Here is a 24791-nt window from a genome sequence, read left to right as displayed (position 1 = left end):
TCCTTGAGCCCTTTTGCTTTTGATGTGTTGCTCCTGCAAAACCAAGATTCGTCTGGTAATGGTTTAAATTAGTGAATTTTGAAGGTAAATTTATCTTTTTGTATCCATACATTTAGCTGAGTCTTTTTGACGCTGCAACATTAGAAATGTACAAAAGGAATATTTCCTTTGTGTTTCAGAAGTTAAGAAAGGAGGAAGGAAAAGAAAAGCCAAAGCAACTGAGCCAAAGCAACCCAAAAAGCCTGCTGCTAAAAAAGAAAAAACAACCAAATCAAAAGGCAAACAAGAAAAGATCACAGATACTTTTAAAGTCAAAAGGAAAGTGGATCGTTTTAATGGTGTATCTGAAGCTGAACTTCTGACCAAGACCTTGCCTGATATTTTGACCTTTGATCTGGACATTGTAATAGTAAGTAACTCAGAGTTACAAGATTATGTAGAAAAGTCTTGTACTCACTCGTTATAATTTACATTCCTTCTGCTTACTTATCTGTATTGCTTATATGGTAAGATCTTGCAAGATAAAGTGTATAAACTGTTTCCTGTGTGTAGAGCTGCTTTGCATTTTCTGTTAAAAGCCAGAGTAACAACACAGTCCTAATTTCTGAGAAATCTAAGGTTTAGGTATGATACAGAGTCATGAGAGACTGTTACTTGATACTTGGTTTACTGGAAGCTCTGCACTCTGTGAGCTGCCCTTTTGACATTGCACAGCTAAATGAGGCACTGCTCTAAAATTGACAGGTTTTTTAGATAATAATGGAAGGTGCCATTAACACAATTTTGTTTGTTGACAGTACCTTAGAATTGAATCAAGCATCCTTACTGTAACTTGATCAAATTGCTGACTAGCAAGCCATGTTCTCATTGTTCAAATGGACTGATATCTTTGTAGATTGGCATAAACCCTGGCCTGATGGCAGCTTACAAAGGACATCATTATCCGGGACCTGGAAACCATTTTTGTACGTTTTTGTTTTCCTTTCTTCTCTTAGAATTTGCAGAACTTTTTTAAAATTTATGGTATTTTAATTAAACTGGTTTGGGGTTTGTTTTTCTCCTGATTTTCTTTTGTTTTGGTTTCAGAGAGGGATTTTGCTTTTAACCATCCAAGAGTGATTTAAATCCCATAAGTACTCCTGTCAAGTATTGTACCTAAAAAGGAATAAAAGAGAAATAATCAGCAGCTTTAGATGCAGGTTTAGAATTGTCACGTAAACATACTGTTACCAAATACCTTATTGTTGTATTGGTGTGCAGCTTAAGGAATAAAAATTAAATCTCTAGTACTTCAGTTATCAAGGGTGAGTCAGTAAACATCAATTTCTGATGCAAAATAAAACCACACACATTATCCAAAAAATGTATTTCATCAAGCCCTCTTCTGTTTGCATTTATTCATCCATCTCTTCTTTAGAAGCTTTCTAAGTGATGAAAAAGCAAAGCTAGTTGCCCTTTCCAGACATGTGCATCTGGCATACCTGATTCTCCAGACAGATGTTTTCTCCTAAATATTTTTCCATTTTCAGTAGCATTTTCTGCAGCACGTTCTCATAAAGAAATATCCTACCTGAACTCTGAAATGCTCAGTTCTGCATACAGGAGCTGTGGTGGTGGGAGGGAGCTCCACCACCTGGGGCTAATTGCAGCCCTGTGATATTCCAGTCAAAACATTCCTGGTGCCCAGCAGACCCAAAGCCAGGCTTGGGTATTCCTCCAGCATTCTGCAGCTTGGTCAGACTGATCACCTCCTTTACTGAGAAGCAGGCCAGCTATTCATGCTCTGGCAAATCCAGGTGTTTGTAACCTTCCCAAATCATTGGGAGCTACCTGGGGTGAGTTTGTGCTTAAGAGACTGGCACTGCACATCACCCAAACTGTACGTTTATGTGCTAAATAATGTGAGATGTTAGCGGTTCTGTTAGAGAGGCCCAGTGCAAGGAGGAGCGATGGCAAGCTTGTAAAAGACAGCTGACACATTGTATTTACCACGTTCTTTGCCACAGAATCGATGTTGCTCACACTCCCTGCTTACGGGAATCACAAAGCCTAAAGCTCTGTACTGAACTTTAGAATAAAAGACTGGTTTCCATACATGGGATGATGAGGAGGAATTCCTGTTCCCTAAAGCTTTTCTGCTCTCTTGCAGTAGATAAAGTAATAATCGTTATTTTAAACTTTTCTAGATAAGGCAATAGTCTTCCCAAATTAACTGGTGCTTTGTTAAAATGGATTCTTCCTTTAGCATTCCAGTATTCTGACAGTTGAGTTTTTTTCATTGTGCTTTCTTTTCCTTAGAAATAGGCAAATATGTATCTATCTTCTGACTTCACAGGGAAGTGTCTGTTCATGTCTGGTCTAAGTAATGAACAGCTGAACCATATGGATGACCACACTTTGCCACATAAATATGGGATTGGATTTACAAACATGGTTGAAAGGACAACACCTGGAAGCAAAGACCTCACCAGGTAGGGCAGCAAGGGGGAATGTATCATGCTTGTTAATGAACTAATAGTTGTGATTATAATTTTGAGTACCTTCCCTTTTAGCAAAGAGATTCGGGAAGGAGGACGAATTCTGATGCAGAAGCTACAAAAGTATAAACCTCGTATAGCAGCTTTCAATGGAAAATGTGAGAACCTTGACTTTTAAATTAATCTCTTCTGTCAATAGCTTTTGGGTTTTTTTTTCTTCCCACTTATCCTATCTTCTTTTTATTTTAGGTATTTATGAAATTTTTAGTAAAGAAGTTTTTGGAATTAAAGTTAAGAACTTGGAATTTGGACTGCAGCCACACAAAGTGCCAGATACAGAAACTGTAAGTATTGAGACTAAGGAACAAAACCAGGGCAGTCCATTTAAAAACTAACAAAACCTCAGGACTTGCATACACTTCTGATAATGAACCAAGTGCATTCTGGTAATGACCTAAAGTACAAGAGATGTGAAAGGCTTTTACCTAAATAGAGAAAGGGGAATAGTGCCATTTTTGTACACACCTTTCATGCAGCTTCTTCAGAATTGCAGATTTTATTTGGGAAACTGTGTATTATGATTTGGTTAGTGCATTCTCTGAGAACTGTCTAAAATACGAATAATACATGCATGCTTTTGTGATAACTTCCTTCTGATTCCCTGTGTCCAATTCCCTGTATATTTGTATGACTGAACTTTAATACTGAACATGACCATGGTGGTGGTAGTGCCACTAGTGGTGGTAGTGGGGCAGAAAGAACAAGCCCATCACTGTGCTTTTACACACAGCCACTACAACATTACAGGAGCTGGGCATGCCCAAGCACTGCCATCAGACTGGACCTCCTTAAGCTGATTGTAGTTTAAAGTTCAGTTGGATGCTGAAGATAAACAGTTTGATGAAGAGTGCATTAGTCACAGACATCTAGTACTGGAAAGTATCTCAATAGACCAGCTATTTATCATCAGAAATAGGTTTGTTTAATGTGTTCTTATAAACGAGTTAAGGCAAGGGCAATTACACTACCTGCCAAGGTAGCTTATTCTAAAGCTTCATTACCTTGTCAGTTCAAAAGTTTGGATTGTTTTTCTTCATATTTCTGTCCCAAATTACTAGTGCTGCAAGTTTAAGCTGTCTTTCTCTAAAGGTGAAGTGTTGCCATTAGAGCCTGAAGTTGGTGATAAAGTGCTTACTTGCTTAAGTAGCTTTTAAAGACTTTTGCAGGAGATGTATTTGTAAGAAAGATAAATAATTCCCCATACTGGTACTGGTTCATAAATACTGCATGGGGATAAAAGGATTGAATACGGTTTGGTTTTGCTCAGCTAACTTGATGTCTTTAGTTAAGGCTGTTGGCAGAGGCAGAGACACTTGAGTTGGCTCCAACCATACTGACTAACTGCAGTTTCACAGCCTGGCATGTGTGCTGTGGATGCACTTGGCCAAAAAGCCAAGCTAATTAACTCGTGGTGCCTCCCCCACGGGTGTGGGCTGTTTGCGTGCTGCCACGTACTCCTCTGTGCACTGTCTGGCTCAGGGCTCTGCTTGCTCAGGGAGCTCTGGAGTGGGCTCCACTCTCTGGCACACACTGTAAATTGTACTTCTTGTAGCACACACTGGTACTGCTTCTCCTGCAGCACATAAATAACTGGTGAAAATTGTCCTCACTTTGGCAGCTCATAATTGGCCCCTCTCTTCAGGGCAAGACAGCTGGCTGGACAAGAAAAATTAAAGACTCCTTTTAGCCCCTTCCATGACCACCTCTGGCATCAGTTGAAGTTTGTACAAAGGGTTAAAACAGTGGGCTTAACTGTTAAGCTGTTCTCAATGCACTAAATATTAACTCATAGCTCAATAACGCTGTTTTCCTTGCTCCTTGTCTCAAGCTCTGCTATGTTATGCCATCGTCCAGTGCAAGGTGTGCTCAGTTTCCCCGGGCACAAGATAAAGTTCATTATTACATAAAGCTGAAAGACTTAAGGGACCAACTGAAAGGCATTGCACCAAACACAGACGTGCAGGAGGTGCAGTACACATTCGACTTGCAACTTGCACAAGGTACAGTGCTTATTTTGTTAACCCTGTATTAAAATGCAGTGTAGTGTACAAGACAACTGGAAGTTGCACAAGCAAAAAAAGAAATAAAGAATGTAGTGGGGGAAGGGGGCAGATGTGCCATCTGTCCTAAACTGTGTTGTGTAGAATTACAGATTCCACTCTCTTTTTAGTACAGCCTAAATTCTGTAAGGGGAGCAGGGGATTATCTTGTAGAATTTGTGGTTGTTTTTCAAGTATTTTCTGATAAAAGTGCTCTTTGATAATATTTGTTCTAAATATTAATACTTGAGGTCTTCTGTTTCTGCAGAGGATGCTAAGAAGATGGCTGTCAAGGAAGAAAAATACGACCCAGGCTATGAAGCAGCGTATGGAGGAGCTTACTGTGACCGTGCACTGTATGACAGTGAGCAGTGCAGCTTCTCCTCCAATGGAACAGGTAAAGTGCAGCGCTCGGGGGGTTCGGGCTGTGACCCATTGCTTAGGAACAAGGGCTCAGGGCTGTCAGCTGCACTTTGAAAAGGGGGTGATTTTTGTTTTGTTTCAGCAGGAAGCGATCCACAGTACTGCGAGGGGTCGTCCTTCGGTATCGTTCCTAATGGACAATGGATGACACAGTCCTTTGCAGACCAGATCCCAGAGTTCAATGCTGGTGTGACACAGGAAGAGGAGGGAAGCAGCGTGTAGGAGCTGTTCCTTCTCGGCTATGCATCCATGCTGCAGTTTTAATGCAGTGACCAAGATTGGTACCTCAGTTCTCCAACTGAAGCATTTTAATAGTATTTTATCTCCCCTAGTTATTTTATTATAGTCCAAAGTAAGTGTGTGGTAGGCTGAAATTGATGAACTAGATAATTTTAAGGAACTGTTGAAAGTTTTTTTTTAAAAAAAGTTAGGCCTTTTTTGTATATGAGTTTTATATTTAATGTATACCATTTCTTGCAGGTTTCGACAAATTGCTTTCTCATTTGTGAAGATTTCTTTGGGGCGTTAATTTTATTTCATGAATTGTAATGTAGTAGTAACAGCAGCAGTATACTTCTTACTGATGCCTCAATATTTGGATATCTCACAATCCTTTTATATCCAGAGGGGAAAATGGGAAGTGTACCCTTAACTTATGTGAAGCGATATTTTTAATCATGCACAGTTAAGGAAACTGTGCTTTTTAAGTCTGCCTTTTACCTTCTTAAAAAGTGCAGAAAGTTGCATTCTGCAGCTGTGAGTACTGAGTATCTTCTGGGTGGGAAGAGAGAGCTCTGTCTGTTTGGTGAGTGGACCATATTCAGGATTAAGGGAGTGAAGACATCATCTCAAGTCACAACACTGGGGAGGAAAATTTGTGTCACACAGGACAGAGCCTAAATATTCTAGCTGAGCTGTCTTAAGGTAAGATAACCTACCACTCTTATCTCTTTCCCTCTGAAATTCCAACGTAAGGCACTGGAATTCCTTGAAAAAAAACCAAAACAAACAACAGTGCTGGTTCTTCAACTCTGTGCATTCAAACTCTGTGGTTACCTTCACGTGACCTTCAGGAGTAGACAACTCCTTTGAACAGATTACATGGCAGGGAATTGAAAGGCTGCATTCTCTGTAAAAATCATGTACAGCTACATTGTTTACATCATGTACAATTAGCACAGGGTGAAAAGAGCTTGCAATTTAGCAGGTTTGAACATTCCATTCTCTTCAATCTGTAGGACCTTAGAGGGTGGTCTCCTTATTCCTCTTACAAGCAAAAAATACTGAGTTAAATATAGGGGCAGCTGTTCCGTGAATAAGAAAGAAGTTGGCTGTAGAAACTACAGCTCTCTTCTGAGGAACTTGCCTAAATGGCACACATTTTTGGCCAATATTAGTTACTGAGAAAGAAACACGATTCCATCCTGGTGCCTAACCATCGTCTTCTTTCCCTCCTTTGTCATGTGAGGAAGAGATGAAGTAAAAGCAATAAGCTGATCAAAACACTACAGTTTTGATGATCTTATGACAGTTGGTGCTTCACATACTTGAAAAACAGATACAAACAGTATCTCCACACTCCACACGGGCCAGAGAGTCCTGTAGGGCGTGATTTATCCTTTCTTCACAGCCAGCAACGGTTGTCACTTGTGTGCAACTAGTTAGTGTAGGTTCTAATCCTGCTGTAACAGCTCTCACTGAGATCACACACTGTCAACCTGTTGTGAGGCAGGCATGATGTTTACAGTTTCTTCCCAAATTAACGTGGCTTAATTCTGAGCGTCTTAAATCAAGAAAGTGTGCATTATGATTCTGATTGTGTTTATTAGCTTCAGCATAAAGCTATTCTGTATATTGTCAAAAGGTATAGGACTTGTCTGTTATTTAAAGTGTACTGTATCATGTATTGCTGTTTACATGGATGTTTTCTTGCAGGTGCTCAAAGTATCTTGCATCAGGGATTTGTTACAATTCAATTATTTTATTTTCAACAAAATTGGAAGCATGGAATTAGCACTGCTGAGTATGTAGCACAGTAGGACGTAACTCCTGAAAGGCTATCCTCTTTGAGTGGAAGGGAAAGGTGTCTTCTTTGAAGGAGTCACTGGGTACAAAATACAGTTAAATGTACAGTGACCATTTCACTAAATACTGCAATTCTATGTGTCCTCCCTCAGAACTGGTGCTCTTTTTGTTACAGTAGTCCAGAAGTTCTTAATCTGTCTTAAATCTATCCATGTTTCACAATAAAATCAGGAATTGTACTGCCGTGTCTCGGGATGTACTTTCACGTGTTGCTAGCAGGGGTCTAAGTGCACTACAGGATGTGTCATACACAGAAACGCCCCAAAACAGAGTCACCACTCAACAACACTCCACTCAGTAACATGTGCCTAAGATCTCATTTCAGGCTCTTCAGTGTGGGCCAGACAACTAAAGACACTTTGTGTGTAATACTACAGGTATCTGCTCTGTAGGTCTTTCTACCAGAAGACATTGGAGTCTTATTTATAAAGACCTTAAATTAATTTAAGTACACTGTCTGGCACTGAGCTTTACCTCTGTAAATGTTTAATGAAAATACTTCACTGTCAAGTAAACCTGGTTCCTCACCTTACATGAAAGTCAGGATAATCTGAACTGTGTAATGGTCACTCCAGCCTCCCTCTCCAGCCCTAAGCACACAAAAGTGAGGGTCAGTTATTCATATATTCAACAAATATTTCATTTTCTAAAATCAGTTAATCATATGACTCATATGCTGCATCTCAAACTATTACATGCATCCAATACACTACATTTTGCAGTATTTAAGTTGTTTCAGTATCAGCTGTCAGGACGAGTTAATTTGAACTTCCCTGAAGGGTCAGGAATAAACCAGTTTTCCCAGAGATCAGTGTGGACACTGGGATAGTCCCAAGGTTTGTATCTCCCATTCCAGTGAAGTAGTTTAGCTTCTTGAAGAAATTGCTCTGAGTAACGGGCATCAGGACTCCAACCTGCATGGGTAGATTAAAAAAAAAAAAAATTAAAAATCCAGTTTTTAATAAAGGAGAACACTATAGAGTGAGTTAAATTCAGGTGATTCTTTTTCAGAAGTCTTACTAGTATGGTTTCATCAGATAGTTGTATGATAGAGAAGCTTTTTTTAGCTTGATGCCTCAAATGCTGCATCAGCAAAAAAAATTCAGCAAGTTTCTTCTCTCGACACTTTTATCATCTTGGCATAGCTGGGATTAAAAGCAAAATAAAATCTATTCATTTTACCACACCAAGTGAAAGGTAACTGCATCCTCCAGAATGTTGACAACAAATGCTGCTCAGCCTCCCATATTCTTCCACTGCACCTAGAAAAAACTCTCTGATTTTTTTCAGTCTCTGACTATATTCAGATCTTTCACATATTCTTTCATAGCTGGTGGCAGTGTAGGTTAGCTGGTCTTTAAACACGTAACTTTGCCCTTGGTATTTGGGTCTTTTTCCTTTTTTCATCCATTTTCATAACTATTAGGGTTTGGGGTTTTTTGCAGGGATGCAACTATGGGAAAGTGGAGATTATGGGCTGTGGATCGGAGGCAAAAAGTAATGCTTGAGGTAAAGTAATGTAAGGTCCTGCACTGGGATCTTACAAACTGCTCACTTTAGTTCCAACTTGCAAACAGTGAGAAGTTAAACTTACCAAGATGCCTTATGTGCCACATAGGATTAATAGAGGAATACTTTCCATGAAACACAATCAGCATTGGAGAGGTTGCCACACCTCCCCCAAGGGTGCTGCTGTAGAGGTTTTCCCTGCAAAAGGAAAAATAAAAGTATGTTCAAAACCTCAAAGAATCTTTAGCACAAAAAGCAGAAGATTTAAAGTAAGTATTCTTATATAAATAAAAATTCAAAATCATTTTGACCGGGCCAGTTTTCAGCAGACTCCTTCCTTATGCTGTTAATTGATTGTATTTGCAACTCCAATCCCATGGAGCAAATTGTTGCTACCAAGAAAAAATGGGAGTCATGCCCACCATGAAGCCAGTCTCTTCTATACACAGCCTGTAGTCCTCAATAATGACAAAGTTAACTGTAGGAAAAAAAGCTGTTAAAGAAATCAAACATAATTTAGCCTGGTTTCCTAAGAAAATGTACATATTTCCATATTTTTCATTCCCTTTCTTTCCCTTTTCCCCATCCCCCAGCTTTTAGACCATAAATTAACCTCAGGTTGGATTTTGTCAAAGCCTAGTTAGCATAAATTAATATCTCAAGAATATTAGTTTCCTATGAATTTTGTGGTAAATCCAGGGCTAGATCAAGCCTAATCATGGTAAGGGGAGGCATTAGGAGGTGGCAGCCAGGTGTTTGTCCACATATGCTGATGGCCCTGCTGACCAGTTGGCACATGGGCAAAGCCACCCTGCCTATGGGACACCCACCAAGTCCCACAGGGAGGAAACCTGGGAAGTTCAGAGAGATGCTGAAAGGCCACAGAAAAAAAAAAAAAAAAAAAAAAAATCATAACCTCCCCTCAAAACTGAGTTTCAATTGATAAGCAATATTTTTTTCACTGCCATTTCAAAATCCAGCTAGAAGGAGCATGAATGTGTTATTAAGGCATAAAAACAACTCTATAGATCAAATTTGCAGTAATATGGAGTTTTTACTCTTAAAATCTCTTTATAAGCATAGCAAAAGCTTGTCAGGATATGTTACATAAGCAGAGTAAGAGAAAGACATTTGGCTTCTCACTCATTCACGTACTTCTCATTTGTGTCCCTCATCTGTTCATTTCTGAAACTAACAAGTAAGGGACACAGCCCAACTGCACAAACCATTCAGTGTCAGTTTAGCCTTTACTAAATTTAAATTCAATCCTTTGCAGAGTCAAGTTTTCAAATACAGGTTAACAGGGAACTAATGTAAATAATGACTGGTGGTTGTTTCACTGTGTAAAGACTAATTCATGGTCAGTAACAAAAAGATATCTTTCATATCAAATTTCCTTCATCTAGAGAAAAGGAAGTCTTTTCTACTGTTAAAAAAAAAAAAGATGGTGTCCAATTACAGTTTGGCTGATGCTGCAATAGGAGAGTCCCCACACAAACAAGGAAAGATTCCTCCTTCTTTCAGCCAGCCTCAGGAAAGGAAGATCATTAAGTGGCTTGATCCCAAGTGAAGTTGGTCACCCAAAATGAGAACCACATGTTCTCAGTGTCCCTCAGGATTATGTGTGGTTTGTCATTAAACACAAGACTGAAATTCCAGGTGGTCATTTCCTGGTACAAAATTGGTCAGATTTAGACAGATGGAATAGAAGTTAAAAGAAAGACTGCCTGGAGTTGAAAAAAGCTTTTAAGAGCTTTTAAACAGAAAATAAAACTGTAAACCAAGTATGAAAAGTGCAAAGCTAGATCTCTACACGTACTCTACATTTCTTTGCATCCACTTTTCCAACTGCTTCGTAATCCGCTGATGTTTCCATTCAGTCATGTTAGCAACAATTACTCCAGGATTAAAGGAGCAGGTGCTGGGGCTGATGCCAAGGTCTCTGATGGCTTGCTTTCTATAGTCCAGGAATCCCATGTACGTGTTCTAAGAAATAAAAAAGGTTGTTTATTCCCTATGAATCTTTTTAAAGACTTGTACATTCATCTCTCTGTCACTGAGAGGGAGACTAAACATGCACTCCCAAAGCTGAATTTCTAGATGGTGGTTATGTGTTGTGATTTCCATATAACACAAGGCTGAAAGGCAGCATACTTCCAGACACTAAATTGCTTTTTTCCACGGTATGGTACAGTGGAAGTTTTATAGGGCTCTTTCCTCACCACATCTTTGTTTTTCAGAAGCTCACACTAAATGTGTAGCATCACACTTGTACAGCTGTAATAGTAGAGGGATGCACTGACAGTTCTGGGGAACTCAGCCCAGGAATTAGCCTTTAAATTGCTTTCCTAGGTTTCCTTCCTAATGTGACTAATACAAATATCACATATTCTGTCTTCATTAGATGTTCTATAAATGCTCACAGTCTACTGATAGCAAAATACCAAACGTAATTTAGTAGACTCCAAAGAACTAGAGATATTTAAATTATTACAGGAAACAACTCTGCATAGCACTACAGAGGTACTCCCAAAAGTTCTTAATTACCAGTAAAATTATTACAAACCTAAATATATATCTATCTATCTATCTCTAACTTCCACTTTGGGGAACACATATGAAATCATCTTACACTTATGGGTAAACAAATTCATTATTAGAATTCCAGAATGGCATCTTACCTGCATCCCTACACTTCTAATCATTTCATGTGTAGAAGGCAGATCACAATCATCTGAAAAAGCTGCAGCATGTCCAGGAGCCAACTTAGTATCATAGAGCTCCTGGATGTCACCTGATTACAGAAGGGTCAAAAGAGTAAGACAACACCTATTGCATTGCTACAGAGTTGATAGGATAACATCTGTTTTCATATATGTTACTTATAAACACACCAGTTTTCAGGGATAGCCCAGATATTGATGAAGGCTGAATTATGTAATATGGGACAATTCTCAAATTTCAGTCCTGTACCTCTAAGGTCTAGCTTTAAATATTATCACTGGAATGTCCAAAATCACCTACAGCAGAAGCTGATTACACTGTTAAGAACCCTGGTTACAAACTTCTGAAATCACAGAGCTTGCCTTCGGAGAGGGAGAGCACAGGCAGATTTTCTGATCCTCTTCAAGTCCCAGAAAGGTGCCACTTCAGTCTCCTTCACAGATCATGTTTTTCCTGGTATTTTTGCACTTGTACCTCCTTTTAAGATACCTGGGTTCTCAGCAATGGCTAGTAGAAATGTGCCTGTCACTCTTGACCATCCCTGCTGGCTTCACAGACCATCCAGCTCCTTCCTGCTGGAGGGGAATAACATAATGCCTGGCACCTCCCTCATCACCTGACTGGCAGGTACCCACAGTGTGCCACAACAGTTTCAGGGCAGGTGGGAAGCACAGCACTGCCACAGCAATCAGGTGAGCCTGCATCCAAACCCTACAGACACCAGCCCTGCTGCTAGGCATGGGCTGGTCACTGCTAAAATGAATTATCTTGGAAGGCCATGTATGTCCCAGTAGCCTGAGGTGAGCTCATTAGAAGTAATCAAAAACATTCCCATACTGCCAACACTGGAACTAGTATTTCTGAAATAAACAGAGATTATGTATCTGTTCGAACTCACCAGGTGGTTAGAAACTCATGTCCCACCAAAAATAGAATCTGAATTAGTAGGACACTTAATTGTTGAAGATCAACATGCCTTGCTAAGCATTTTCTCATGATTCTAAACAGCTGCTGCTTTTCTCTTGAGAAGCAAAAACAACTTAAAAAAAAAAAATCAATGCAAAGAATTCTGGGCTGACACCCCAAGTCCAATATGTTTCATTCTTACTGCTTTGCTGAAAGCAACGACCAACAAATAAATGGTCCCAAAGTTCAGACCCATTCTCTGCCTATTCCGTGAGAAGTCTCATTCACTGCCATTGCAGAGACATCTGACAGAGCACAGTCTCAAATTACAGCTAAGACACAGGGAGTAGCTGCCTGGACAGGCTCTCTTCCTCCACCTCGCTCCCATATGTCCATCTTTACTCCTCTCTTGTGGGCCCTATGATTGCATGGCCAAAGAGTGAACAAAACAGGCTTGCTGAAACAAAGGGGAAAAAAAGACTTAAAAAAAAAAAAAAAAAAGAAGAGTTTGATTTCTTCTTTTTTTATTTTTTGTACTGCTAGTTTTCTGCCAGGTCAACCAGCTGAATCAGATTCTTCTGCAGCTGCACAACTGCAGATACGACATAAGTAACAGGATCTGCCTGGGGACAGGAGAGGCCACTTGGTCAGCAGCAGCCAACCACGAGCTGTAATGAGAAACTGCACCTTTATCCTGCAGCTCCACAAACACCATCAGCTGACATAAACTGACACTTCTAGTGAAACAGAAAGCCCTACCTCCCCTCCTCCCCCGGCCAGGCTGCCTTGACTGCAACAAGGTGTTAATTAAGGCCGAAAATAATCACGTTTCTGGTGAACTCCTGTGCGGATGCAGGGTGGGGCACAGGGGAAGTGGTGGGCTCAGCTTGAACCTATGGAGTCTAAATGAAGACTTGCAGAACCTTTCAAAGAGTTAAATATTGCTGTTGCCCATTGATAACAGAAGAGCAAAACTAAAAAGCAGAGGTAGCCACAGGAAGCACTCATGTTGAAGAACGGTGATACAAAGTCTATTGCAAATTAAAGCGAGAAAGGCAGAGCGGGTTAGTTGTCTTTTATAAAGCAATAAATAGCGACACCTTTAAGTGCAGATGTTCTGAAATCTGCCTCTCAAGAGACAAAATTAGAAAAAAAAGTTGTAGGAAAGCAGTGGAGAATTATACTTTTGTCATATGTAAATTCAGTGGTCCTAATGTTCTTACAGCAAAGACTAATTTAGGCTAAAAAATTCATTGTAGTTAACGCTCAGTCCTTTCCAAACAATTTTTCATTGGAACATTCCTTTAACGTTTAACAAGAACAGGTAAAATGGTTTTGTTGCCCCTGTGGCCTGGCTAGAATAGATAGAGTTCATTTTCTTCATAGCAGCTCAAATGGTGCTGAGGTTTAGCTTTTTAGCACACTCATGTTCTGGGTTTTGCTGAGCAGTGGTTGCACAGCATCAAGGCCTTCCCTGTTCCTCATTCTGCCCCTCCCAGTGAATAAGTTGGTGGGTGCACAAGAGGCCAGGAGGGGACACAACTGGGCACATGATCTGAACTGCCCAAAGAGCTATTCCATGCCACATAATGTCATGCTCAGCAAGAAAAGGGGAAAGAAGAGGTGTGGGGTGGGTAAAGAGAGATGAGGTATAGGTAGCCAGCTCGTGCTTGGGAACTGGCTGGGCATGGATCTGCCCATCTAAGGGGTTTAGTTTCCTTTTATTCTCTCTTATTCCACTTATCCTTTGTTTATTAAACAATTATTTTTTTGATTGTTTTATTTTGACCCTTTTCTCTTCCTCCATCCCACTGGGGGTGGGGGGCAAATGAGTGAGCAGCTGGTGGTGCTCAGCTGCCCACCAGGGTTAAAGCACAACACCCTGATTAAAAACTGCTATAAAATAACAAAAAAATATGATAAAACAAGGGAGAACAACAATTCTAATCAGAAAAAAAAAAAAAAACCAAACTACTGGGAAACAGAACATAAAAACTCCACTGTAAATACTTTAAAAAAACTTCTAAAAATACACTTTAAAAAAACAGTTGTTCTTCTAATTAGGTTACTTTGCATGATAAGGAAAAAAATTTTCAGGATTGGAATATCTTCTAACTGCTCCCATTTGTTTATGAACTCTGAGATCTTTGATCATGACTCTGCAAATTGCTTTGGATTCTGAGCTGAAGATGCTCAAATCATATTTTGAGTGTTTGGAATTTCAATCTTCTTATTTGAGTAAACTCCTTTTGCTCTCAAGAACAGCAGTTCTGGATAAGGAATTGCTAGCATTTGGGGGAATTGAAATATTAGCAGGAAATGCATGTCACGTACTTAATAAATTTTGCAGCACCTGAGTGAAATCCGTTGTATCTTTCAGGAATTGACAGAATCAATTACAATTAAACCCTCATAAAATTTTGATCACAATTATTCAAAACATATGCAGATAAGGTCTTCCTCAGACTTTCATTTAGATATATAGATTATTTGTAGTTCCCCTAAGACCAACACTCCCAACAGTTTTTTTAGTTTCCATTATATCTCATCTTTCCAAATGACCATAAAAGCTGCAATAACTTTAATTTTAATTCTGCTGGAAACTGCTTTTTAGATGACAGCTTACCTTGAACAATAACATCATCATCCAAATATATTACTTTCTCATGTTTCTGGATAAGCAAAGGAAGATAAAATCGAACGAAGTTCAGCTATTAAACAGGAAAGAAAAAAGGTAAAAACTAAATGGTAAAGCTGTTTCATGTCATAGTCTCACACTTCTGTCTCTATTAACAACCAGTTTTAACATTTCTTAACTGAGCACTAGCCAGTGATCATTTGCTTCCTTCCCCCCAACTTTACTAGTATCCAGAATCCATTATTATTATTATTATCATAATTATCATTATTATCAATCCATATTTATTTGCCATGGCCCAAACCAAACAGCCCAAAACAGTTGTTTCTTCACAGAATCACAGAATCCTTTAGCTTTCAGCTATTTTCAGCTCAAGGGATTTTCTGATCTAGGTGTTATCTTTTTAAATATGAACTTCAGTTCTAACTGAATCCCTCTACATTTGTACATCCACAAGACCTTTCAGCAAAGAATTTTCATCGCATGAAAAGTGTGCAACATCTCTTGTTTGTGCTGACTGTGACTCCAGTTAACTTAATCTTATGGCTGTCAGTTCTTACATGGGAAGAGAGTGAGCAACCATCCCCCACCCAGCCCTTCACACCACTCCATTCTCTAGACTGCTACTGTTTTCATGCTAAAAGTCCAGCTATTTCCAGGCTGAAGAGTTTTAACCCGCTGATTCCCTGCATGAAATCTTTTCCATGTATTAGAAGTGTCAAAGGCTCAGAGCAGGGCAGCATGAACAAACATTCTGGACAGACCCAAACATTTTCTGGTGGTGCTACATCTATTTTAGTTAAGGGGATGAAGACTGCACCTAGTATTTAGGATGAGAGAAAACTATGGATTTGCACTGTGGCAAACTGATGTTCTCTACTTTGATCCTTACTCTTTTCCTAATATTTTTTAATATCTGATTTGCCTTTGCTGACAGCCAGTAATTTAGATTAGTCATTAGACTCTGAATTAACCATGGACATGAGTAGAATGCAGCCAACTCAGCATCATGGAGGCACAGTGAACACTATCACATCTCCCCTCCAATAAATAGTGTATATACTATCAAAGATACAACACATTCAATTGACCAAATTTATGCCATCATATAATAAGGTCCTAGCAAGACAGACAAGTTGCAAGGAGCTTTTAATAGGGCATTTCTCCTTCTTAAGTCAGGGTCTGATTCGACTTGTCTGACTTACACCCCCACATGTAATAGAACAGATCTAGGACATTTTAAAGCCTGTAATAGGTGAAGAAAACCCAAAATTTGTTACGTGGTGTTCATTTACTCACAGGCTGCAGTAGCTCAGGACGTGATGCATCTTGTCTGATTTTTCCTTTTAGTACCATAGGGTTGAATTCTACAACCTTAAATTTTATTTCTTTCAGTTTAGAATTTTCGATCCATTTTCTGTGATTAAAAAAGAAGTGATAAAAGAAATATTGAGTGTGTGGCAAGTACTTCCACTATGAAATTCACAGACTCTTAGGAAAATAAGAAGGCTTGAAAGTTCACTCATCCATTCTATCCCAACACAGAATCACTTATGTCTACACCCATTGCACACAGATATTTGTTTAAAACAAAACACAAAAACCCCACACAAAACCCCCAACAAAACACACACCCCACAGCACTGTCAAAACCAGAGAGTCCATATGTTGTCCAAACAACCCATCTTTCACCATGACTAGCAATAAGTGCTATTTTTTCTAAGATTTCTTGCTATAATTAAAGATCTTGATTTCTTATCTTATTTACCATGCTCTTAAAGTAGAGGTTAGTTTTCTCCCTTTTACAGTTTTATGTCCTTCCACATGACTGCCACATCACCTCCTAATTATAATTACTCTAGACTAATTTTTTCATTATTTTGTCAGACTTCTTATCACAACTACTTATTTTCTCCTCTGACCTCTCTTCTAAACCCTTCCTGAAGGCACCTAAAACTAACCACGTTTTTTTGATGCCTTAATAATGTCTGCAAGATTGAAAAAAGTTTCCTCACATCTCCTCTGGTTGACATATATGTCAACATGTATATCCACTGATGCATGCCTTCTGTTTTTTTGGATTAGTGTGGTCAGCTATCAGTCATAATTCCGCAGTTTTCCAAATGAATGCCACTGAACCTCTGCTTCACTCTGAGCCAATACAATCAGCTATTCCCACCACCATTACCTTGTCATTCCCTCTGCTGATTCTAATCATATTTTACAATTAATTTTTCCAGTTCATCATGAATAATTTGTTTTCAGCTCTCGTCCTCAATAAATTTGCTGCTTCATGCCAACTGCAGATTCATAAAGAACATTCTCTGCTCTATTATCTAGGTTGCTGATGAACTAGATGTGGAAAGCTCCCTGTGGGACCCCACTCATTACATTTTTTCAGTTTGACACCAATTGTAGCACACAAGCAACAGTCAGAGGTGAGGCCTGCTAAGAAATCTGCTTTAGTTTTGATTCACACCTTCCTCCTCTTTAAGATCATGTTTGCACATTTTAACACCGAAACATGCTTTCATTACAAGCCTTTGGGGATTCTTTTTATAACCTTTCATTCATCCTCTTAGATGAAGTTAGTTTTAAACAGTTCTGAAGCTTAAGACAGGCGAGAGGTAAGTGCAGTGCCACAGTGTGGGATTGTGACGAGTAGGAATGTGTATATTTAGCTTACTAAAGACTCTTCTGCACCCTGTCCACAAAAGCAGAGAAGGACAGGTCTGGGCATGGTATAGCTATTTCACACCCTTTTACATCAGTCAGTGGCTTCCTACATGTACAGAATCCTGAGGGCTGCTTTCAATAGCACTACTTAAATAAAGGGGAGAAACTTTTCCCTGAAAGGTCCTCCAAAGTCCATCCCTGTGCTAGGGAGAACAACCACCTGGTCCTAACTTGAGCATGAAGCAAAGAAAGGCTGGTGTATACCGAATATGTGGGATGGTTGTCTTCAGCCCAACTATGTAGAACAAAACACTGGCCTCTGTGTTGCTGTGGATGCTACTGATGGCTGCTACAGTTGCACCCATCCTGCCCGCAGCAGCGCAGATCACCACTGGGATTTCTTCTTCTGTTTCCTCAGGACTCTCCAAATCAACTACAAGAAACAAATCCGTTTTATGTCAGACCTGGGTCCCAGGAATGAATAAGTACTTCCATGAGCAGTGGAATCATTTCACCATCACCCCATTTCCTTACCACATTCTCTACAAATCGCCATCTGGCCAGGCACACAGCATGAGCTGTCACTAGTCCAGAACTGCATGCAGGTTGACTGGACTGTTGGATGCCTCCAAACAGAATATATAAGAGAGTTCTCAGCATCTTCTTCTCAGCAGGGACACAATTTAGCCTGTCCTTCATGTAGCTGCTTATTCATATGAAACCTGAAGAGGTTTTAATATCTTTGAGACTTCTAGTTCTCAGTTACATCTGGTACAAATCGAACAATAGGTTCCAAAATTATGAAAGGAAAGAACTGAGTCAAAAAGAGAGCAATTGCATGACCTCCACTTCTTTGGGAAGTTGGCTTAAAAGGAACAGTGCAACAGTTTGTGCCAGTGGGAAGCTGCTAATGATAAAAGGGAAAAAGCCTCTAAATAATACTGAATCAGGTCACATTACTGACAAGGAAGACTTTTATCCCTAGCACTAGTTAGTTAACTTACAGAACTAAAATGGATATATTTATATTGGTTAAAACATAACCATTTAAGTCATAACAACTCCAACCAAAATATACTGAAAATAATTGGTTTATACCCAGAAAGAGTTTGTTTTCCTTGGGAAGAGGGACTAAGCTATTTGTATTAACATTTAGTACTAGCTCAACCATATCAACCCTATCAGGTTTGTGTCACTATACATATTCCAGCTAAAACTTCTGCTGTAAATGTCAAGATTTGATGGTCTATCTGAAATCAATAAGCAGGCCAAGAACATTCCCAAAGAGGCAAGTCGCGATCGAAGTTTATTACGAGCTGACAACTCCAATCTGTTCAGCACAAATAAGGATATACTCCAGCTTCCATCTACATCTGTGACATCTGGATAAAAACATGAATCAGAATGACAACTTGTAGTCATTACTACCAATCTCTTACTATTTTATCCAAATAATTCAGAAGCAAGAAATGTTGCATCCCAGATCATATGGAATGGTGTGAGTAGCTCAGCTACTGCAGGACAAACAGGATTCAGTAAGATGAAAAGTGCTGCTCAAATCAAGACATCAGGAATGCAAAATGAAACAGAAGTGCAGGTCACGTACCTGTTTCATTTTTTAATGCCGATGGCACTTGGTGAACTTTGTTATACAGAATGGCACACACAGTTAAGACAAGAAGTAACAGTAAGATCTGGTTAACTGAAACAAAAGGGAGAATGTATTAACAACAAGTGTAAAAGTATAACACGATTCCCAATTATCTGTTTAAAAAAAAAAATAAATTCAGTTTACAACCAGTACATATGATAACCTGTATTTTATGGGTTTATCAAATTCTTCTTTCTCATGTTATTTGATCAAGCTAAAAATTTTATGTTAAAAACATAACTCTTTCCTGCTACAATAATTTCCATCTATCTATTTTCATGGTTAATTTTTTCACTAAATCATAAGACTCACAATATATATGGGTTATCCATACTAGGAAATTCACATGTTTCTGAATTTTACCAGAAGCTTGGAACCTTTTTTCCTGCCTAATTTGTTGTCTGCTTATTCTCACAGGACATCTTGACTTAATTATATTTAGCTAGCCCTTTCTTTCTTTCATGCTTTCCTGATAAAACCTCATGCAGAGGAGAATTTTTTTTCTCTATTTCAGATCTTCAAGGTGTTTTTGAGCAGAACTCAAAAAAGTCTAGAGAAATAAACCCAGCATGCTACTGAAACCAGGAATGTTATAAAATATTTGAAAATGCGTATCTTGACAGGGTAATTTTAATTAGTAAAATCAAAACAAGGCATGCAACAGCAAAGATCTGACTATGTATTCTGATTTACAGTTCCCACAAGTCTTGTACAAGATAAAGTCATTCAACACAAATCAACCACGTGCAGGGACCAGAAGAGTTCACAGAGTACAGCGGGAAGGAATGCATTGCCATCAACAGTTACTTTGATGATGCGAGTTCTTTGTTTCAGACGACTTTGTTACTTTTGCACTACCATAAAAGGTATTTAAGATGTACAAAAGAGCAAAGGGAGCAGGACTTTGAAGTGTTTTAATCAAAAGGGCCACCTGGCCACAACTGGGCATGAGAATAAACTGAAATTGGTAAGCATATGTCACCAAACCTGCACTAATTTAAACCAGTTGAGGAAAAAGTCCACTGACAGCAGAGAAATTCTGGGTGCATAATCAAAGGCAAACAACAGCCCATTTTCACTCACTGACCCTGACAGCTGATGAGAACTCCAAACTTCTTGAGGGACACACCTCAATTCTGAGTATGAACAGCATTAATGTGCAGAGTTTATTAAAAAACAGTCAGGTTCAGTGCTCTAGGCACAACCCACGTGGAACCAGCAGCTACCTGCACTACTGAAATTTCAGAATCTCCAGTCTCATGCATGCAGTAATTTTAAATTGATGGGATTTATGGTTGTACTTATCCCACTTGGTTAACAGGAAAAGACTTATTTGTATACTTAGAGCTAAGCACAATTTAGGAAAACTAGAACTATAAATTTGTATGCAACTGTGAGAGCAGTTGCAGGAGAAATTGCATTTGACTTTTCTGTGCTTTTAAAAAAATATATGTTTTAAATGTTTTTAATCTCTTACTTTTCTTTAAAAGAGCCATGTGTCCAGTTGGATGAGAACTGTGATCTGTGGTAAAATAAAACAAACAAACAACAACAACAAAAAATTAAAAGAGGAAAAAAAGTAGAGAAAAATCATTCATGCCAGAAGTGAATACTAGTTAGTTATTTCAGAGACGAGGTTTTGAATTATCAAATTTTACTGCTGGACTGGTAAAAGTAAAACTGTATTTGATCTCTGTAAATACATTGCTTTTTTTAAACAAATAACTAGTATTCTGGGCTAGAAATATTTCATATTTTAATTTAAGAACTAGCAGGTTGTAAAAAACATTTTAACAAATTCCATCTGATCACCTACATCAGCAATAACTAATATTTTTAAAATAGTTTAAAATAACATGCAAAGAAGCATTAAATCACCCACTGATGCAATTTATAAATACATTTATCTCTGATTTCACCTAAAACAAAGTAACTGTCACAAATACTGATCTCTTGCTGGAGTATGCTCACAAACATATGGGGCTCTTATCTTGGAGTAGTGTCTTTCAGACTTGCAGAAAATTTCAGAGCAATAATAAAAATATTTGCTAGGAGCGGTATCCTTCCACAAACAGTAAGGAGGGAGTATGTGTAACGTACCCTAAACCTGTACTTCTAAGCCAGGCCCAAGAGCAGCCATGACCTTATGCCTGAGAGGACAGAATATAAACCCTAAAATACAGGATTATGGGAAATACAACATTCTTTTTAATTCTGGACCCAAAACTACTGTTTGTGGAAAAAAAAAAAAAAAACACCAAATCACAAACCCAAGATAACAACAACCAACCAACAGTAAAAAACAGCATCAGAAGCTGAGGGGGAGGGAACAATACAACTGTATGATCTAACCTTTATACTGTGTAGCTGGATATAGGACAGAAAGCAATTTTTCCAGTTACCACACTTACAATATAGGGACACATTACAGCACAGATAAGGATAAATGGGGGTTTCTGTGCCCACACAAAAATGAAATTTAGTCCAGCTCCTTGAGAAGACAGACAGAACAGCAGGAATTCTTGAAACCTGAGTCACAAAAACTGACCACCTCTCATTGGTTAATGCTCAAGTTCAGGCAGCATCCTAAATTAGTCTCTACTTTGACCAACGAGTTAAATGACAACAAAAATATGCAAAAAATCTAAGATGTGGCTTTGTTTACAAACCACTTCTGTAGTTAGGTCCCAACAGAAGATTAATTTGCAGTGAGAAAGGAGTAATTTTGGAAGTTTTTTTCACATCTGCACTACTTATCTACATTCCAGCAGATCACTCTCTTCATGTGGCATTAATTTACACAGAGGAAATCAAGTTTATCTGTCGGAAAAAACACCACAGCTGAAAAAGCCCTTCTCTCACGCATTACACACAAGTATCATCCTCATATGCATTTAAAAACTTTACTCATGTAGGTAAGCAGAGAGGCAACAGAACCCCTACACTCTTGGAGTAACTTTCTAATCCCATTTAGCTGATCACAACCTCTCACTGATTTCCACAGAGCTGATCACTATCTTTGAATTAGTATTTGTAACAATACAGTAACAACACAAACAGTCCCAGTGATCACTGCAAGAGGAAAGCTGCATAGCTACAGCTTCATGGTACCCTCAGAAATTATTAAATACACACAAACCGAACCATGTTTTAAACTTTAAAATGCAACCTCAGACAGACTCTCAAACAAGTTTGAGTTCTAGGACTACATCATTCCTATGCCTCAGAAACACCAACTGATTACCTGCTGAGTTTTAAGGAAAGAGAGGTATATTTGCTCCCCTGCAAATATTTACTGATTCTTCCTGCCTGTAGACATTATTTCCTGGAACCTGGCAGTCCCTAACTCAGCTGCCAAATCCTGTAACAAAACGAGGGGCTGCAGAAGGGAAAGCTCAGAAACAGTGACATTACTGCTCAGATATTTCCTGCCTAATTAGTCTTTTTACCTCTTCAAAGCAGCACAGTATTCGGGACTCCTCTCTCCTGAAGCGCTGAGGAGCTATTTACTTGGATCCTAGATAGCCCACAGCTGTGAGCTCTCTTGCCAAAGCCTCCTTGACCACCATCCTCCTTTGAAGTCACCCGCACAAGGGCCTTGCAGGGCACAGAAACAGTTTTACGATTCAATTCCTTTTTCAGACTCTTCAAAGTTTACTTTGGAGTTGTGCTGGTTTTCTTTTCTTTCTCTGCTGCTGAGGAATAGCACAGAGTCCAGACGCTGCACTGGAGGAATGAGAGCCCATAAACCACTTCCAGATGTGCAGAACGATGATGCAGCCCCAGATTTGGCAAACTTGCCTCAGAGCTTCAGCTAGCAGATTGCAAACAAATCCCATAAGACAAAAAGTCTTAAAGGGGTGGGGGAAAGAGAAGGAAGCAAACCCTTCCAGAAGTTACTTCCAACAGTCTAGCTGCAAGTTAGGTTTCTAGTCATTATTTATTGTAAATGTGAACAGATAACCAGTGTGCAAGAGCCAAAATACAACATGCCAAAGTCAAACTGAAAGCCAAAGTTTTTCCAATGTCTGTTGGCAGAGTTCTTGCAAGTCAAGAGCTAAGGGAAATCTGCAAAATTCAACTCTGAACATGCATTTCGACTTGAATCATCTCATTTCCAAATCTTTGAGCATTTAATCCTCAGGTTTGGTTTAGAGTCAAAAGTATCTTAGATCAAGGTTACCAGCACATGTTGATATCCTGCCTTCTAAGCTCTCCTGGAATGCTTTTGCTCTTTTATTTCCACAGCACTTCTTTTATTCACATTCTCTCCCTTCCTTCTAGGAATGACCCTTCTATATGATAAAATGTTGTTTTGTCACAAGATTTTCATGAATGCTAAAAGGAATAATAATAATCATCTTCAACACTATTGTTCATATTTTTAGCATGAGGCAGTGCAAAACTTACGAAGAGTACTCTGTGAAGGTTTTAAAAATCTTACATGTTTTATATAAAGATTGCTGTTCCATTTGCAGGAACTGAAAATATGGGGTTTCAACTGTATGCCTCAAACATGCCCAAACTGTATTATCTGTGACTGATTTTGTATGGAAATCCATCTTTTGCAGAGCTCCTTGAAGGAAAAATAAATGAAGAGTTAAACATACAGTTATGTGCTTTGTGCAGATGGCCACAACTATTAGTACTTTTTCCATACACTGGTAATTAAGCTGTATCAAGCTTATGTTTTTCAAAATCCACCTGTGTTTTTTCACCTCCCTTCCATTTCTATGTGGATCTGAACAGATCCAAGCAGCACAGAATCACGAGCCTGCAGAACTGGGACCAGATCCTTCACCTGACAGCAACCCCTGAATTACTGGCAACACAGTAACACCTTCACAGAATCACAGAAGCAATTAGGTTGGAAAAGACTCTGAGATCATCGAGTCCAACCCGTATCCGAACACCACCGTGTCGACTAGACCATGGCACCCACTGCCACCTCCAGGGACCATGACTCCACCACTCCCCTGGGCAGCCCATTCTAACCTCGAATCACCCTTTCTGTGAAGAAATTCCTCCTAATGTCCAGCCTAAACCTCCCCTGGCACAGTTTTAAGACTATACGTGGTATGTTAGAGAATACTGACAGCGCTCAATTATACATCTCGGCATGGCAATTTACTGTGTAGAGCTCGATAAGGAGGCTTTTTGTACCAGATACACCTTCTTTGGATTTCCCTCAGCCTCACACGTTTATATTCTCACACAACACCCTGCTCTCACAGGAAAGAGCAGCTTCTCTGCTGCAGAACGAGACCTTCGGATTCGCTCACATCGCCCGCCGTCAACTGCAGAACCGAAACCTTGGTTTCTAATCTCAACCCTCAGCGCTGAAACAGCAACTCATCCCTTTTCTCACATGAACACCTCGCAAGCAGCAGCCTTACGTCGCCAGTTAAAAAAAAAAAAAAAAAACCTGAATCTGCTACACGTTTCTGGGGACTCAGAGGAAGAGCCGGGCGCTCGGGGCTGAAGAGCACACGCCACACCCGCGGTGCCCCGGGTGCGCTGCAGGCCGGGAGCGCGTCCGCAAGGCTCCCGCTGCAGCGCGGCCGAGCCCGGCAGGTCCGCAGGGGCAGAGGGGCCGTGCCCAC

At 39.4% G+C, this 24791-nt stretch overlaps 2 protein-coding genes across 8 annotated transcripts in view; one reads left to right on the top strand and one right to left on the bottom strand.

The window, feature by feature from the left end:
• The window catches only part of TDG (thymine DNA glycosylase), an 11173-nt gene extending 4307 nt beyond the window's left edge, over positions 1-6866 (top strand). For 4 of the 6 annotated variants that reach the window (XM_050323452.1, XM_050323453.1, XM_050323450.1 and 1 more), the window contains 8 exons: positions 180-409; positions 896-965; positions 2336-2471; positions 2553-2635; positions 2727-2821; positions 4366-4537; positions 4845-4973; positions 5082-6866. In XM_050323452.1, coding sequence (XP_050179409.1) covers positions 180-409; positions 896-965; positions 2336-2471; positions 2553-2635; positions 2727-2821; positions 4366-4537; positions 4845-4973; positions 5082-5221 — 1055 coding nt within the window. In that variant the 3' untranslated portion in view covers positions 5222-6866. The remainder of the gene's footprint in view (positions 1-179; positions 410-895; positions 966-2335; positions 2472-2552; positions 2636-2726; positions 2822-4365; positions 4538-4844; positions 4974-5081) is intronic. The other 2 variants (XM_050323451.1, XM_050323449.1) reach the window with 1 other exon arrangement.
• GLT8D2 (glycosyltransferase 8 domain containing 2) lies at positions 585-24740 on the bottom strand. Of its 2 annotated transcripts, XR_007629910.1 has the most exons (11): positions 22638-24740; positions 20666-20710; positions 19144-19239; positions 17802-17970; positions 16161-16278; positions 14850-14934; positions 11275-11387; positions 10413-10579; positions 8679-8791; positions 7613-7998; positions 585-1155 (listed from the first exon to the last, which is right to left on the bottom strand). XR_007629910.1 is itself a non-coding variant. In XM_050323455.1 (10 exons), the coding sequence occupies exons 2-10, from the start codon at positions 20682-20684 to the stop codon at positions 7826-7828; spliced, it is 1053 nt and encodes a 350-aa protein (XP_050179412.1). In that variant the 5' UTR covers positions 20685-20710; positions 22638-24740; the 3' UTR covers positions 7361-7825. The 2 variants fall into 2 exon arrangements, 1 of the variants encoding a protein (XP_050179412.1); XM_050323455.1 differs by lacking the exon at positions 585-1155 and having other exon boundaries at positions 7361-7998.
• Positions 24741-24791: the final 51 nt, after the last annotated feature.

This window comes from Myiozetetes cayanensis, unplaced genomic scaffold, assembly GCF_022539395.1.
Source record: "Myiozetetes cayanensis isolate MyiCay16 unplaced genomic scaffold, myiCay2020 scf3, whole genome shotgun sequence".
Taxonomy (NCBI): domain Eukaryota; kingdom Metazoa; phylum Chordata; class Aves; order Passeriformes; family Tyrannidae; genus Myiozetetes; species Myiozetetes cayanensis.
This window is presented reverse-complemented; position numbering and strand designations above follow the sequence as displayed.

Bases quoted from the DNA above. Each gene is read 5' to 3' on its own strand.
- GLT8D2 (XM_050323455.1), bottom strand. The intron at 17,971-19,143 runs GTACGTGACCTG...TGTTTCTTGTAG, and splicing joins GGCATTAAAAAATGAAACAG to TTGATTTGGAGAGTCCTGAG. The intron at 10,580-11,274 runs GTAAGATGCCAT...TTTATTTCTTAG, and splicing joins TTAGAAGTGTAGGGATGCAG to AACACGTACATGGGATTCCT.